We start from the raw sequence: 17,608 nt of genomic DNA, 5'->3' as shown, positions 1-17,608 counted from the left end.
TTTAGCAAAGCTCAACCAACGCCAATTATAAACATGTGAATTAACTATTTAACAAACAGAGCTCGAAATGTACTGTAAACGCCAATAAATTTACATTATAATACCTAGTACCCCTGGCAAAGACAAAAATACCTAAACTATGCATTAACAAATTTTTTACAGATCGTGACACTGCGACCTAAGTTTGAAATCAACCGACAACTGATTGCCAAATCCCGGCTAACTTCTGATCCGAAGACCCGAAGTCCATGACCCGATGGCTGTATCAAGCATCAGCCGGTCTTTATATAAGGCTGCCGACCTTTTTTCTCACCCGGCGCGACTTTCTTCATTTCGTTCAGCACTTGAGGTAAGGAATTAAACACAGTAGCTTGGCCAGATGCTCTCGAGCTCTTCAAGTGCAGGTTTAACAATTTATCAGGGCGTAACTCGTCCGTTCGACTGAAATACAACTGAAACTGTATCCCAAGCATTACGTCACGGTGTTAATACGTCACACCGGCACTTTATGACCTCACACAGGGTCCTTTGTTAGGTATTTTGGGAACGGACGTGGTTAGATTTTGGTAGCAGGTGTCATTGGGCAATTACATGAGGCAACTTTCAATGTAAACCGAATTGAATTTCTAATCTCACATTGCTTGTGCAAAATCGCTGGCAACGTTAGAAATGCGATGACATATGTGCCAAGATTTTAAAGCTATTTTTAAAGCGAGTCATTTCTCATTTCAAAATTGGTGAAAAACTTCATTTTAGTTTATGTTATACCATACAAAAAAACTGTGTTACATTTTGGAGGGGTTTAACAACTGGCATCTTGAAATGCTTCCTATGTCTTTTTGTAGGAGAATACTGGAATGATGACCAGGCATTGAAATGATAAACATTTTACAAATCTCAGAAAAAAACATATTGTCTGTTTCTATGCGACTAAGTTCAGAGCAACGGAACAAGTTCAATGGAAACCAAACCTTTTTTAATCACCACAAACACTTTTGCTCAGACATACACAACTTGTCATCAAACTAATAAACAAATACTAAACAACCACAAAATTGTTCTAAAAATATCCAAACTGACGCCAAAAACACGTGATTAATCACATTTGCTGACCTAGTTTTGAGTTTTCTTCCAAATAAAGTCAAAACTTTGTCTAGTCTTGTAACACCTGTAACTACGAAACCAAGTGCTTTGTTTCTATAAGCGGCTTGTGCGAGGCTAAAACATCTTTGTGACTTGAACCGAACGAAGGTTTACAACATTATGACGCTTGCAGTGGTTACGTGTGTCATGTTTTAATTACCACCTGTAAACTGCTGTGAGTCGTATGCACGTCGTAACATAGTAATATGGCGGTGGATTAGATTACTAAAACGCTCAATATGACGTGGTATAGAAATAAAAGTATACCGAAATTCTTTTCAAGATTTTATTTATTTTTAATTGTACGTAAAAATGTGTACGAAAATGCTTCGGAAAAGTAAGAATGTATCATATCCCCTGTCCGCTTTGTTCGTAACTAAGTGTAGGGTAGTCATAAGAAAGTTTTGTTACCTTAATATTTTGCATTCAAGGTCTGTATTGGCATATGACAATAAAACGACAGCCTGAACATTTTTCACGATTTATTTGAAAACGTTTTTTTTTATTATCACTGAAGAATTAAAGAACACGCTTTATCACATAATTTCTTGGAATTAAAAACTGCTTGATTTTAAAACCTGACCCTTAACGGAAATGAGGAAGTTGTATTTTGGCATTGTGGCATCAACGTTTCGCTTTAACGACTTTTACTAATTTCGTTTCTAGCTTTTGCTGCCGTTAACGCTTCGACCAAAAAAAACAAAACAACATCCTTGGTGCGACAGAAACACGTTCCCCGGCCAAAAACTAAAAACAAACCCTTCGTTTCCTATTCACAAGAACTGAGACGCTATTTACAAGCAAAACCAGTCACGATTTAGGGAATTCCCCGGTGGAAGTCCATTTCCTCTTCCGAGCAGTTTGAAGCTCGCCAGATTAACCAGCTGTGACCATGTAAGGTGAATCAAACAGTAAATCGGCTTGACCTATTGTGTTGAGCTGTCTGGCTGTTGTAGCTTGTCAACAATCGCGGTTTCAATACTAGCAAAGACCTGAGCACGTTTTGGAAACGTTTTACCAACCAAAGTCTTGATAAACACGCCTCGGTTTACAAAAAACTCACGAATCCGCATTAACAATTGTCAACGCGACGTTTCTTTTGTCTCGGGCGTCCAAAAATCTTGTTCTGCTGCCGCTTAAGACCAGATCATCTGCGGGAAGTAAACTCGAGACGGCTGGTATTAGAAAAGGGGATCCCCCTGCGCGTGATTGGCGTTAAGCTCTGGGGAGAATGGCGCCTTGTGTGGCGTGTTTTGCAGACGATTTAAACTTCCAGGTAATCTAGAATCGACATTTGTCTGTCCCAAGTCGCGTTTTGGAAATCTGCGTTAATTTTTATTACTTCTTATTTCGGTCTGAAACTCGTTTGTTCAACTCGAATGGACACGAATTTTGATTCTCCCAACAGATATTGGCAAATTTTCGGTGTAAATTTTGTGACGTAATACACTACATCGCGCGTTTTTGTGATGACGTGTAGGAAAGTTTTCCACAACCACGAATGCCTCTTCGAATAACACGACCAAATGTTTTGACCTTTTAACCGACTCGTCTTTTACAAAGTGTAATCCTGTGTGGAGTTTTTATTTTTTATTGCGCTTAGTAAAAAAAAACTTTACGCCACAATTTTACTAAAACAATCACCTAGCCCAGTGGTTCTCAACCAGTGGGCCATGGAAGCATTTTGATTGGGCCACAGACCAACCAAATAGAAAGCTTTTTTTAAGAATTTACTTTCATTTGTGTCACTACACTCAATTTTACAAGAATAATGGCTTGGGGAGGAATTGAGAAGGAATGTTTTTGTTTTGTTTTTTGTTCTGAACCTATTTTATAGTTGATTTCTTTCTATCTCAAAAATTTACTGTGCCACAGAATTTTTTTGCAATCAAAGTGGGCCACGAAAGAAAAAAGGTTGAGAACCACTGACCTAGCCGGAAATAGCTGCGCAACGCTAAAACGTAAAAGAGCGCATAAAAAGCGAAATTGGTGAATCTAGGTTAAAAGCTTAGGGTATCCTGCGTGCTTGTGGTGAGGTTTCAACTCACGACCTCTGACTTCTTGCTCTTGACTTGGTGTACCGATGTGGAAAACCTTCATATGATTTTGAACCTAAAGCATGCGTAGCTGTTAGAAAACGATTCAGTTGTTCTTGCTTGGTAAATGTAGTGTGCACTGTTTCGACCTGTCCTCTCAGTGCAACTAGTAAAAATACTTTGCTCGTAGAGGCTAGTATAGCCGCTTTATGGACTCCAGTTTGTTTAGACCACATGTTGACACCCACCTACAAACCAAAATTTATTTTGTCTATTCATCATAAATTCGCTCATATATCCTTATCCACTTTCACGTTACATTTTTACAATATTTACGTTCTTGTGTGGTTATCTTATATAATTAATGGGTTTAAAAAGTAATTTAATGTATACAAAGTAATGTCTAAACTTTATTGGTTGCACAAACAATGTGGCTGTCCGTTAATGGCTGTTATGCTTGAACAAATTAGTGTCACATGGCGGGTTATACACACTTGTGTAGTTGGTCCATTGTTGAACCCTTATATTCCATTTCCTAAGCTTTTGTCGGTGTTAAATCTTGCGATCAGAAAAGATTGACTTGTTTCATTTCGAGCATCGGCCTAAGCTTTCCCACTATTACCTGGTAATGAGTTTTGTTGACCTGGTTTGCCGAAAAATCAACATAAGCATTTTTCGATGAACCAACTCTGTTCTGACAACAGCATTTACAATTCGGTGCCAGTGTCTAACTGTCTCCAAGCAACCAACAAACAATTAATGGTCTCCCGCAACCTTTTCGTAACACCGAAGTCGAAAACGCAACTCAGCAAATTATGCGACAGTTCAAATGTTGCAAGTCGGCCTAACCCAATCTGCTGAAACTTCGAACCACAAACGCGGTCACAAAACGTGGTTTTGTGCTCTAAAGTTGGTCGGAATCTGAGAAACTTAACAGACGTGGTTACTTTGAAGCATCCGACTGGCGGTCACAGTTGTGTAAGGACTTAAGAATATACATGGATCTTAGTTGGGAGTAATTTATATTACAAAAATTGATTGTTTTTAAATATACAGCCGTAGTGACATCTTTACGTAAAAGTCATGAACGGTTTGAGTGACGTTGGCTTTTACAGTATGTTCTGCATCTCAACTTAAAAATTTGATGCATTTTTCTATTTTTGTCAAAAATCTGGAAAGTCACACCACTTTTAAGTTGTTACTATTTTTGCAAAACATTGACAAAGGTTTTTTTTAGGGGTACACGCTTTCAAAAATTCAATTAAAATTCATCTTGAAATATTATACTTGGACATATCCGTCATTAAACAGAAACGAACATGGAACGAATATTTTTTTTTAGAAATTTCTTTTATAGCTTAAAGGAAGTCTAACTTTGTTCTTAATCGCGTTATAGTTAGACTTTAGGTTAATTTGCATTACAAAAACAATGCTAACCGCAGATACAATCTTTTCTATTAGAACAGCCGTGGTAACATTTTCACTTAAACGCACAAAATTAGTTGGCATTTGATTTGCTGCATCTTAACTTGAAAGTATGACTATTTTTTTAGACTTTTTTGTTACTATTTATCCAGAAAGTCACATTCTTCGCACAAAATTGATAAAAATACTGTTCAAGGAGTGCACGTTATTAAAAACTTTCAAAATAGGCATCTTGAAATATTATGTTTAGACATACGCGTGATTAAGCAGAAACGAAAGTCGGACGATTCATTTTTAAGAAATTTCTTTTCCAGCTTAAAGACAGTTTCACTTTGTTCTTAAACGAGTTTCATTTTAACCACAAAAAGTATCACAAAATATTTTATTGTCTGTGAATATTTCATTTAAAAATCTCGAAGAAAGTAGATAAATTGCTGATTTGAAAAAAGCAGAGTTTACTGTTGTAAATAAAATTCTCAAAATATCATTTCGGTTTTCCTTTAACATACCCCGAGGTGTATATACTTAAACTTTTGCGAGGCGTGAAGCATTTTTGGCAAACGCCTTGAGATTTTGTTGCTACAAACAGACCAGAACTTGAAGCGAACTTTCAAACTTTCTGATTTGATTTTGGTTTGTCGAAATTAGCGGATGAGGTGTCGGATAAACATAGAAATAATGAACGCTGCCAAGAACGAAAGTTTGTGGCAAGACATTGACAAGATGATTAAAGTTTTGCGTTGTATGATAACGTGGCCGAATGTTACCAGTCTGTATTTAAAGTCTTCGAATATCGGTTGTGGCTGTCTCCTCATGAAACTTTGCACATCAATTTTCGAGAATTTTCCACATGACACAATCGGAGCGGCTAAAAACTTGATTTCATTTTCTCATATTTTTGATAATTCACAATAAAGTAGATTCATTTAATTTTGAAATATGTTTGCTTCAATCAATTTATTTTTTTTAATTCGGTTTTGGTTGTTTCTGTCAAACTTTGGAAATCTATTTTGAAAATAAGTCGTTTTGTTTTCGATACAACAAAAGCGGGAATAAACTTCGTTTGAGCCTCTAATAATTTTGATAATGAACAATAATGTAGATTACTTTGATTTTGAAATATGTGTTTTAAACGAATTTGATTGTTCATTAAGATTTGGAGTTTTCAGTCAAGCGCAATTAACTTGGTTTATCTGAAAAAAAGCTCTTTCACATTTCGGCATTGCTTCTGACGTCATTGCTTATCGCGTTTGGCGGGAATCCTTGCACCGGATGTTAGATACGTCATCCAAGGACGCGTAGAGGTCAGATTAAATCAAGCAGCAGTATTTTTGTGGTGAAATCGTTTCTAGGAAAACAAACATTTCTATTCTTGCACCGGACGTGTCAAAGTTCTTTTGACATGTTTACTACTTTTACGTATCCGTTGTTTGTATCCGTTTTAACCCGAAATCAAGTATTGCAATTTGCATCAACACCCCCGCATATATAAGATATCAGCTAATGGATAATGGGTAATGCTTATTATTAATTATTCTGTACTTGCCGTGTTATTTTATGAATCATAAACCATTATGGCGCAGTGGTAAAATGAGTCCAACCAAAACGTCATTCTTTAAGCTGTTTTTAGCGCAATTCTGCTTTTTGTCATTAAGCTTAATTCAACTCATGGTTTTGCCAGATTATCAAATTACTTTTCCAACTACATTACTATAGTCTCCTTATTTAAAAGACAATGTTGAACCCTAAAGGCCTAAATCATTGGCTTATTCCAGATTAAAAATATAAGTCTAAATACTGCGATGGAAACTATCCATTACAAACCAACCTAACAATTGCAAACTGATGAATATGCATTAAGTTGTTAGGAACACTTCACACTGACTTTTTTATAATTATAATTATTAATATAGAAACAGTTTAATCATAAACATTACTGCCAAGGTAGTGGTGTATATAGAATATTCTATATACACCACTACCTTGGCAGTAATGTTTATGATTAAACTACTTTTCAAGTCCGTGCATAGTGTTCCTAAATATAGAAACATTTTTTGACTTTTGTTATTGTCATCGTCAGGTAAATAAAAGAAGGCATGTGACTTGTTCTGCATAAAACAAATGGGGTTCAAAGATACATGTACATGCAATAAGATGCTGGTGCTCGAAACGCACGCAAAACAAACTTCACCAAGTAAACCTAGGCCATTGGAACAGACATAAATGTTCACAACGGTTGGAAAAAACACAGTTTATTTTGGTCGAATCTGAAAACCAATCTGTGTATGCAGTTTAAATATTTTAGTCAATAAACATCTTAACACCTGTGGCGTGACGTTTTTGGACTTCGCATTTGCTTCGTTTAAGATAACAACAAGCAATATTGCCCCGAGCTAAAATTCGCATTTGTTTTAAATATCGCAAAAACATTTCTGTGTGTTACACAACTGCCCTTTACGTCACCAGCAACCGGAAAACGCTCACAACTTCAGTGCCTCGTGACTCGTAAGACATTGCTGACATGTTCTGTTTGTTTGTTGTTTGTGTAGATTTTATGTTGAAGTCCTCAAACTGTTTCCCTCTCGGCATCTCTAGAAAATAATTTATACTACATAGTTTAAATGTAGCATTGTTACCAGCCATATTTCATCTACTTTTCTTTGGTAATCAGGCAAATATGTACAGGATATTCGGCGTTTCGACGTGAAAATAATAATTATTCTAAAGTTAAACTTCGCTTAGCCCAGCTTTTATCACTGTTGTCATGCACCAAGCAGTGCATCCCTTATCTTGATTTGATTTCACCCGACGATGACAAAAGAAACTGTCGAAACGTTGTGAGGTTTTTTACTCAAATATTGGCTTTGATCTTTTTGCGCAGAATATTTAGAATCGCCCACTGTGTAGTTAACTCTAATTTTTCTGTTTGCCAATATTTGGATCTTTTCAAAAATCAAATGAGTGTCATAGTTGCTTGTCGATGGTTTGCAGAAATTCTACGGAATTAAAAATGTGTATTTGTGGTTTTTGAAGGCTTTAAGCTATTCTATAGAATTACATACTGTTTACCGAAAGAGATGTTTTCCAAATATTGTTGGTTGTTTACTGGAAAATAGCACTTGACTCATTCTGTTGATTGCAAAAGTTCGGTTTCAAGTTAATTTTAGCATCAAATACATTTGTGTAGATTTCTAAACAACATTATTACACAACGAAACAATAAAACCAAGTGATTGAAATAAAAGTTCACCTTATTAAAAAGTTGTAATGTTTGACATTGTGTGGATTTCTAATAATATTAATAACATTTACACACAGCGAAACAATAATAGCGAATTAAATGGTAAAGCAAAGCAATCTCTTGTTCATACTACTTTTACAAACGTTATCAAGTCAATGAAAACAATGATCTATTGTAGAAATGGCTTGAACTTTTAAATGTCAAATACGATTATCTCATACATCACAACTTTTAATAAGGTGAACTTTATTCCGCTTGCCAACTTCATAAGACCACAATACGTGTTGACCTTGTTCTGTAACATAAACGTACAAATACTACGCCGCTAAAAGTCGCCCATATAAGTCAAACGGATTGAACAGTTTACTGGAAAGGGTAACGCTCCATACACGAAGTACAAGTTTGCAACGCATTGTTTATTGTATGGCACAGATTTGACAGTTTAATTGCGTTCGATAAAAGAGCAACAAACAGTTGTACATTACCTTATCACAAACACGTACGACTTCCCGCAATCTTTATTTAGCTTCATCGAATAACACGACTTGGCTTCAATTTCTCTCTAAACGCCCCAGATTCGATCTTATCGTAGCGAACCCGATATTGTTGTGCTTTGGGGATTTTGAGAAAACGTTTAACTCTTTAAAGTGTTTCAAATTTCAACCGGAAGATTTTGCCGAAAAGTTCAATGCCCTGAACCTCGGTATTTTGTTCATGTGGTGTTCTGGAAAGTTTTGCTGTGAGAATTTTAGCTGGAAATTTCACTTGAAAGCCTTGACGAACACAAAGTTTCCATTTAAGTTATAAAAAGTGATAAAGAAATTAAAATCAACTATTTTCTATGATTTTTGTGTGTGAATTTAAGAATATGCCCAATGCAAAAATACTGTACAATACCACAGGTAACTGAGAAACAACTGCAAAATACATTTTAAATTGATAGTTTAAATGCAATGCTGATATAATAGCAAATAAAATTTGTGGAACTCAGTGGGTCAGGGATTTGCAAGTTGAGAAATGTAAACCCACCAGGCCTAAATTATTATGGAATACAATTCGGATAAAGTTTTGGATACAATTGGCTAAAAACATTTAAGTTTAAAACAAACACAAAATGAATAACGATCTTGTAGGAGAAAAACAAAACAAAATTTAAATTCCACATTTGTTTAACATTTTAGGCATCGATGCCTCAACGCAGACATACACAAACAGTATATGTCTTACCACAGGAAATTTGTGCAAATCCGCCGCTTCCCGGCTGCCGATTTGCCGCGCATTGCACCCAGCACACACACGGGGTCCGGACCTCGCGTTTACGATTGCAAATGCGATTAAAGACGTAACACGTGAATCAATGACCACAAAACTTCGAGATGTTTTTCTAAAATCTAAAATATGTTTGTCACTTTTGAACAAACAAGTGTCTGTTATGTATTTAATGTAAGGATGTGATAAAAGACTTACATAACAATGAATACTTTGCATTTATATGCACAAGAAGAAATTGAATCATTTTTTTTAATTTGACCTTGTAAAAATTGATAAACGATTGTATGGTGCAATATTCACTGTTTTAAAAATCCTAACAAGAAACAATTCATTTGAGAATGACACAAGTTGCTGTCGAGACGCTATGTTTTACATTAAGATACTAGTTTGTTTGTTTCTGTTTAGATATAACTTAGATACGTTATTCATTAACTAGTCAAATTGGGGTTCTTAGCAAAGCGAATCGAGAAAGCATTGCAATGAAAAATGCTCATTAGTGGCCATCTTTTGCTTTCAAACAAATCGAGCGTAATGGTTTTGTTCACCAAATAGCAAAATCGGCAGGTCACCTGCAGTGCGCTCACCACAATGTCAAGTACTTTACGTCAACAAATGCACAGGTGCATAGCTCACACCACAAGTGACGTCAGCAATGACTGACACGTCACAATGCTGTGGCGACCAATCACAAGTCGTCGCTCAGTTTACGGGACATGCTGCAAATGTTGACTGTTATGTTTACGGAGCGACGATTGTTAGTTGTGGTGGCAGAAGCCAAGCCCTTTTCGAAAATATTTACAGTTTAAGTTTCAGACAGTCTTGTGTATACGTGACGGGTATACAGCGCAATATGAAGTCTGTATAATGAGGAAAATAACGGCCCAGATAGACGTAAAAAGCGAGATGCTTTATTATTTAAAAGTTTGAAGACTGTGTGCATAAAATGATTGCTTTATAGTTCCTTCATTTTGAAACTTATTTTTTCATTGCAATGATGTTACGTTCCGAGCCATGGTAAACTTGAATGAAATTGCTTGATAGTTGTTGGACACTTAGGTTTGAACCTGAATTTAGATTTATTTTGTTATAAGTAATCCCGAGACGAAGTGATTCTCCGTAATACTATTCCAAAATGTTGACATAAAGAAAGTTTACGCTACAAACCTAGTTTTTGTTACAAGTGATTTCACGTTGTTTCTATGGAAACTTAACACATTTCTATTTCGAATTGTTTATGAAGTCACGGACTTTGTCAGCGCAAGTGTTTAGTTGTAAGTGAGCCCTCAATTTTTATGGTAGAGTTAGAAATAAGGCCCGAACCTGCCACGTGTTTAAAAATCAAAACCTCAAACCTCAAATGCTGTCCAATTTACAACCCCGTGTGCCAATCATTACCTCATTGGTAGAAAATTGAAACCGAAGCTTGAGATCAGGTTTCCTGCTAAATTTCCCGCAACAATTGCAAGTTCCCACACAGCCACAATACAGACTATACTTGGTTTCGACCTTTCCTGTATCCTTTGAAGTTAAACCCGAAATCTGGGGATTAAAACGGATGAGCTGAGCGGCGCGAAACCGACCATTACGTCCGCTCATCCGACGAAAGTGCTCGTCGCTTTCAAGTGGATGATTGAAAGGTACGGTATCGGCAAGCGGTCGGGATTTTTCAGGGTGTGTCCGGTTTGTGGATAAGGTTCTGTGCAACGCACGCGTCGATATAATGCGGTGATGTAAGGAAGTTTAATGTCTTAAAATTCCTGTGTGAAGGTGTGATTCTGAGAAACGTTATTTGTCATCTGTAGTGCCTCAGGTGTGTGTCTTAGAAAAACGGTCGCCGAAACGACGAGTTCGTAATCTTACACAATACTTACTTTTTATTATTTCGTTCAGTAAGAAAAACTGATTTTTTGTACTCATGGCTTAAATACCAAGTTTCTTCTGGCAAATGTAATTTTATTCCGACGTTTCGACGCCCTATACAGGTCGTCTTCATCAGGGTAAATTTATCGTGCACTGTACTGGTCGCATTCAGTGTTAGTTACCCTGATGAAGACGACCTGTATAGGACGTCGAAATGTCGGAATAAAAATACATTTGCCAGAAGAGCTCTACAAACTTGATATTATGCCTGGCAGCAATAGCTTATTTATGGCTTAATACATTAAGTGTTTTGGGCTTTTGATTGGAGATAAAAGTGTAAATTACAATAGAAATTGGTTTGTGCAATGCAGTAGCAGCTATGACTTGCTTGATGTTTCAATGATCTGACCTCGTTATAATCCAATATTCATGTCAACAAAGCAACCGATGCATTACAAACGCATCCAAATTTATAATTCAAAGTTCAAACAATCATAATTTTGTGCATATTGTTGCACAATACCGTCACCAAGCGGAGCTTTTAGGCTGTCTCTTTGCACGTCAGGGTTTCTGATCGTGAAAATATGTTCTGCCGTTCTGGTAATATTTTACACGAAGAGTACGTTTGATCAACACAGACCTTTTGTATTACTGCTCTTGTACGCTGTCTAGTGGTCAAAATACCATCTAAAACTTGCCACAAAATGGCTAGCGGGTTTGATTATATCGATAGTTTTATGTTTTGGAGTTGCAAGCTGGGTAGGAACTTGGCCGAATGGTGCGGCGCGCCTGACCCATGTACAGACAATAAAAACCTGATCGGGATTCGTTCAAGGGAGGGTCCTGAGTTCGAATCCCGTAAGTTGATTTGAGTTGCAAGTCAGACCGGGCTTTTTGGGTTCGGCTCGGGTTCGCCATAAAAAAATGGGCCTCGAGGTCCAACCCCGTCACATTTGCGCCACAATTTCACTTTCTTTGTACTATGTGCATGGCCACAGGGTACATATTGATTTGTAGCATAAAATTAAACACTTCTAAAGATTTATATGTTGGCGTATTTGCCAAATCGGTTCATCTGTTAAATTAAATTTACGGCCCGAATTCGCACTTATTCTAATACAGTTTAGGTTTTTGTGGCGTTTTAACTTGGAGTTTGGGACGTTGTAACTGTTGTTACTTGTAAGCTAAAACCTCAACACATATCCACTATTAACGTTGTCTCTCAAAACGTATTGTTTGTGGATGTAAGTTCAGAAAAACCATTTAGTCGTTCATCCTCGTTCATCCTATAATTAGTACTGTATAACCATAGGAGACTGGCAGCGAGGATTCTACGCCGTGTAGAAGCAATACTCTTAAAGCTGGAATTAACCATTGCTTTAAGGCTCACTAGTCTTCATCCACCAAGAAACGGGCATATTGTTCGTGACAGTTTATTGTCCAAGCTTTTTAAGGAGTACATGTTCGGTTAGTGACGATGTTGAAAAGTTAGTGAAAAATAATAACAATCATCCAAAAATCTGTTCCGTTTCCGTTTCCGCTGTCAATTGTTTATTTTGTATCTTGCACCGAACCGGGTGTGAATACATTAAAGGTGCCGGTGGTATAACCACAACATGTACGCCTCCAGTAATTTACTCTTGATGTCCATGGGAAGTTCCCTCGATTGCTAACAGTCAGATACGACGAGCCTGAAACAAACTTGCTTGCGACGAACCCCTTAAGGTCTTGCCTCCAACCTGCCATAAAAATAATAAGAGTTATATGTAAGTTTCTGCAGCTTATCTTCTATTTATGCGATTACTGCGTTTATTCATTTCGAGAAATCATGCAAACCTCTGGAACATTTGGTCTTCGTTATCAAGGTCCTTAAGTTGGCACCACTTCCCGCTGTGCAGAAATATAACGGTGTCTTGAACTTCTTGTAGGGTCTACGTTTAGTATATAGTAAAATTTATTTACTGATCGGTCACTGAGTCCCAGCAGGGACAACAAGCTCTAAATCCCATAGAAAAGCTTTGTAATGTTCGAAATAAAAAAAGAATGTATATGCGGCCCAGACGGATAAGGTAATGTATCAAACATGAATGCCGACAAAAAGTAGGATAAACTTAGTTGTACGGGCACCAATATTGCCCTTGCATCATAGATACAGATCTATGTAGTTTACGGGTCTGTGGTGGACCCAGAGCTAACTGGTGGCAATGCAGTTTTATTGGGGAAGTATATGAAAAAATATATTTTCAATACGCCTGGCATTTTAAAGGCATCATATCGAATAAGCCGGTCAGCCAAGCATTCCCATGTGGCAAGGCACATGCTATAAAAATCTAGCCTGCGGTTGGACTCGAACCCACGTCAGGAGTCTTTTAGGGACTCGCGCTCTAGCAAGTGAGCTACGCAGGCTCAGTGGAGAAACCGCCAAAAGTCAAATCACAAGCACCGTTGCCTGCAGCATCCAGTATGAATACATTCATCTTACTATATCAATTTTTTTAATGTACACGTTGGGCGAAAAAACTTTTGTTTATTTAGTAAAGCTAAAATTTCTGCAAGATTTGCTTTTTTGTACTTAAACCAATAGTAACTTACTCTGTGAAAATTGAGAACGATGCTAACTCGTTGAAAAACGTTATTGCTGGTTTCCAGGGAAGCGGAGCAGTTCCAGGCCTCTTTACGAAGCGATATTCCATTTTAGTCCTGGAAATTTGCCTGATGTACACATCAACCGTTATTTTCGCTGGTCCTTGTTCTTCAACCTGATCTCCCTGTGGTTTGGACGGTGCTGCGATGAAACAATTGAATAACTTGTGACGAGGTTGTTTTGCGTTTTGCTTTACGTAACTTTTTACCAAACAAGAATAATTGTAACAGTATATATAAGGGTCGGTTCATCAGTTTAATGACGTATCGTACTGCTCAAATAGACGTAAAAAGCGACATGCTTCATTATTTAAATCGGCAAATGTTTATAAACGAGTGTAACTGGTGTGGCCCCTCATATCACTGATAATGATATAATTTTACGTTTACTTGGAACGTTATATTCGCTATTAAAGTATTTAAATCATATTGAAGTTTTTAAATTAACTTGGGGTGTAGTCTTAAAGTTCTTTGTCTGCAAAACTGTCTCCTGGACTAAACTAATTTTGTTGTTGTATGGTTTTCTCGTTACGTTAGAGTTTGGACCTTGTGATAACTTCAAAGACAAGGCAAAGCAAGGTAAAAAAGTTCTACTACTAGTTAATCACGAAAAAAAATGTTTCAATTATTATTGCAAAATTTTCTTGCAACCCATTGTAATAAAGAAGCATCTTTAGAAACCAAAATGTCAATCAATAAACTGTGTGTCAGGCATAACGCATCAACAAAATTGTTAGCTCTTCCAGCAGTCTTTATTATAATATGCCGACGTTTAAATGCCCCAATGCCAGTCATCTATGGTTGTTTATTTTTGGTTTTACCAGTTTAAGACCAACGTAAGCGTTCCTTTCTTTGCACATGTTTGCTCTTCTCTCAAAGTTTCGTTTACAAAACAAGTTAAGTTAAGGTAAACTCTTTATATTCACCTTCGGTTGGTTCAACGCATTGTCCGCAAGTCTTTGCACATCGGAACATTCGGCGCCTAAACACAAAATTAGGAAGTGACTGCATTGCATTCTAAAACACCGACAAATTGCTTACCAACTGTGTTTGTTGTGACAGTAATACCATCCACATACGTTGCTTACGTCCTTGCAGTCTACAAAACAAAAACAGATTTTAATTAAATGACCAGTTTCTGGGGTTACAAGCAAGTTTCTAAAAAAAAAATTTAATACAAAATGCAGATGTTTTAACATCAGTGCAGGTTGTTAATTGTGCTTGGACCGGGGTTTCTTGTGCTATCAGTAATGTCACCCCACACATTTTGCATTTATTTTTCATCAAAGTGCTAATATAAATCCCGGTTTACTGATGATGACAACAGCGCTTGTTAAAACGTCCAATTTTTTCTGGAAGTCTTTTAACTAAATTACATTTCAAGTCTGTGTACAGTGTTTCCGAAGTCTTGTTAACTGTTAAACTACGAATACAACCTTTTGTACTGACAACTGGAAGCAACTTAGCATCTAATACTTTTTTCATTTAATGCAAAACATAGGCTATTGCAACAAATCTTGTAACTATGCATGTTAAAACATGTTTACAGGAATTCCCAGACGTGATTTTCTCAAAGGTGTCGGTTAACACAAAAACCTCGCATAAACGTGTGAACGTACGGAAACCTGCGAGTTGCTGAATATAAGTTGTTTAGCTTGTGGTACCTGTGCAAAAATTGTCGTAACATTTCAACAAAACGTAGTAGATGACTCGGGGGCACGATCTGATGAGCACAGGTACGATTTTTAACCCGGCAGGCGCAACGATCTTCAGTTTTCTAAAAGGAAAACAAAAATTTATTTGTGCAACATTTAATTTGATAAATAATGTAAAACAAACCCTCCACAGTGGCACCTTTTTACATTCACCCACAAGATATTTTTACGTATTGGTGCAAACTTGGTACAACTGATTTAGTTTTTTTGAAGAATCAATGCTTTGTTTTATGCCAGAAAGACGAATGTTAAGAAGGACATTATTTCATAACTGGGATCCGCCCTGAAGTGTCCTTGCAGACCAGCGATCACTGGTCAATCTGGCGATCCCCTACTACGAAGCTGACATGTGAAGCATAGGGGGCAAACCGCAGGTTATACTTTTCTAGCCTACGCCAAGCCATGTGGTAAATGCTTGGTGGCCGGCTTGATTCGGTACAAAGCCTTTGATGGACCTTGCGTACTCTGATTACTAAGTCGAACAGATTAAGTTGTAACGCTTATACATCGATTTTATATAAGTCAAACTCACCTGCAACACATGTCCTTGCTGTAATATTCCTCCTTACTTCTACGATGATCGCTAACACGAGATGATCTCTGCATCTTTTTTACAGGGCTCGATTTTAGTTCCTTTCCCAGCCAACTCTTCGCAAACTCAGCACGAGATATGGAAGGCCAGTTTAAAGCGGGATGGAATTCCTGATAGCGACAAAACACATACTGGGTAAGTTTTAAAGGAAGATTGTGTCGTCTGATGACATAAAATTACTAAACAGTTCGATGATGCATCCGAGTCTACAGTTGAATCAAGTAGTTACCGCGGTTGATTTTTTTAAGCCATGGGTGTCCAAAGTGCGGCGCGCGACGGCATTTCAAGTGGCCCGAAGCGGTTGTTTTAAATTTTGTTGCGTATGGCCCGCTATAATTTGAATAAATGTTTTGGGTTGTGGCGACTTGCGACTTTACGTAAAAGCTTTTTTTCCATGAAACTTAATTTAGCTGTAAAAGAAAGTGTACATGGTGGTGACGCAACAAAATCTCAAAATTTCCTTAAATGCCGTATATTTTGTGTTATAATTGTCAGGTTAAAAACAAACAAAAACGCGGGTGTCTTTACTTGATAAAAATTGGCCCCAATTTAAAAATAGTTTGGACACCCTTGGTTTAAGCTAAACCAAAGCCATTGTAACTCGATTCATGTCGGAGTCATTTTGGATGAAGACTCGAGTCAAATCGGAGTCACAATATGCAAATGAAAATATCATGTTACCTCATCAGTCAACAGAAAGAATCCGGCTCCCAAATCATCAGAGGACTCGTTGTACCACGACAAATAAACTTCTTTCAACATCTCATACTCTGTCTCGTTTTGAATTGTCAGATTGTGGAGTAACGATAAATCGAGTTCCATCTGACTCTGCGAGATTTCTTCTACTCCGTCAACTTTACTCCGAAATAGATTGTCCAGAGTTGCATCTCCCTCAGGCGCCTGGAAAATTGAAAGAAAACTTTTAATACGTTGACTTGTTAATAAATGCAATGTTGTTTGCATATGGTTAATTAGGTTTCTATTTGGTTAATTAAGTCAAGGCCTAAACTCAATCAGTGTAAGCCATGGACCTTCAAGTACTTAACTTTAATACATTAACGTGATCACAAGTGTAATATTTGTGGCAATGGTTTGAATCATAAACCAGTTTTCAGTCAGTTTACGGTTAAGGTTTGAATCACAAAAATTTTTAACAGATAGAGATAAGTTTCATTTAAATAATTGCTTGAAATACTTATAAAATAAATTATTAAGCTTACCTCTGCAGAAGGACTTGCTCTACAAACGCTACAAGACATAATGGCTGACACAAAAAGGAAGAAAATCATTTTGTCCATGACCGAATCCCTGAACTAAAACCTAAAAAACAACGTTTATAATTCAGCAAGCTTCAAAAATAACTTTAAAAAATATTTTGTTTTCACCCAAAGTTTTCGAATTTAATCGAGCTTGTTTCGTGTTTGCTAAATTAAGTTAAAAAATCGATCATTACGTATAGCTTTTTAGTTTGTTTATTAAAGGCTAAATATGTTATTTTTTGAGCTCAGACTCTTAAAGTGAAAATGTACAGTTTTCCCTTTTTTCAGTCTGCACAGTTAAAAACAACAACAGATAAAACCATACGAATGTATATTTTTTTCATTTCAGGGGATAGTCCTGATATAATAATAAAAAGATCAGTTATTACTAAAAGGCTGCTTTTAAGAATCGAACTTTATGA

General features: G+C 36.9%; 1 protein-coding gene across 1 annotated transcript; it reads right to left on the bottom strand.

Annotated features, from left to right (window-relative positions):
* Positions 1-13,565: 13,565 nt before the first annotated feature.
* LOC145232628 (uncharacterized) lies at positions 13,566-17,186 on the bottom strand. The gene is made up of 7 exons (XM_080097290.1): positions 17,148-17,186; positions 16,609-16,827; positions 15,868-16,037; positions 15,285-15,397; positions 14,662-14,719; positions 14,547-14,602; positions 13,566-13,762 (listed from the first exon to the last, which is right to left on the bottom strand). Exons 1-7 carry the CDS (start codon positions 17,184-17,186, stop codon positions 13,566-13,568), a joined length of 852 nt encoding a protein of 283 aa, XP_079953416.1.
* Positions 17,187-17,608: the final 422 nt, after the last annotated feature.

This window comes from Phallusia mammillata, chromosome 6 (assembly GCF_965637545.1).
Source record: "Phallusia mammillata chromosome 6, kaPhaMamm4.hap1.1, whole genome shotgun sequence".
NCBI lineage: Eukaryota > Metazoa > Chordata > Ascidiacea > Phlebobranchia > Ascidiidae > Phallusia > Phallusia mammillata.
This window is presented reverse-complemented; position numbering and strand designations above follow the sequence as displayed.

Bases quoted from the DNA above. Each gene is read 5' to 3' on its own strand.
- LOC145232628 (XM_080097290.1), bottom strand. From the start codon at position 17,186: ATGTCTTGTAGCGTTTGTAGAGCAAGTCCTTCTGCAGAG. The intron at 16,038-16,608 runs GTAACATGATAT...TGTCGCTATCAG, and splicing joins TCTTTCTGTTGACTGATGAG to GAATTCCATCCCGCTTTAAA. The intron at 13,763-14,546 runs GTGAATATAAAG...GTTTCATCGCAG, and splicing joins ATGCGTTGAACCAACCGAAG to CACCGTCCAAACCACAGGGA.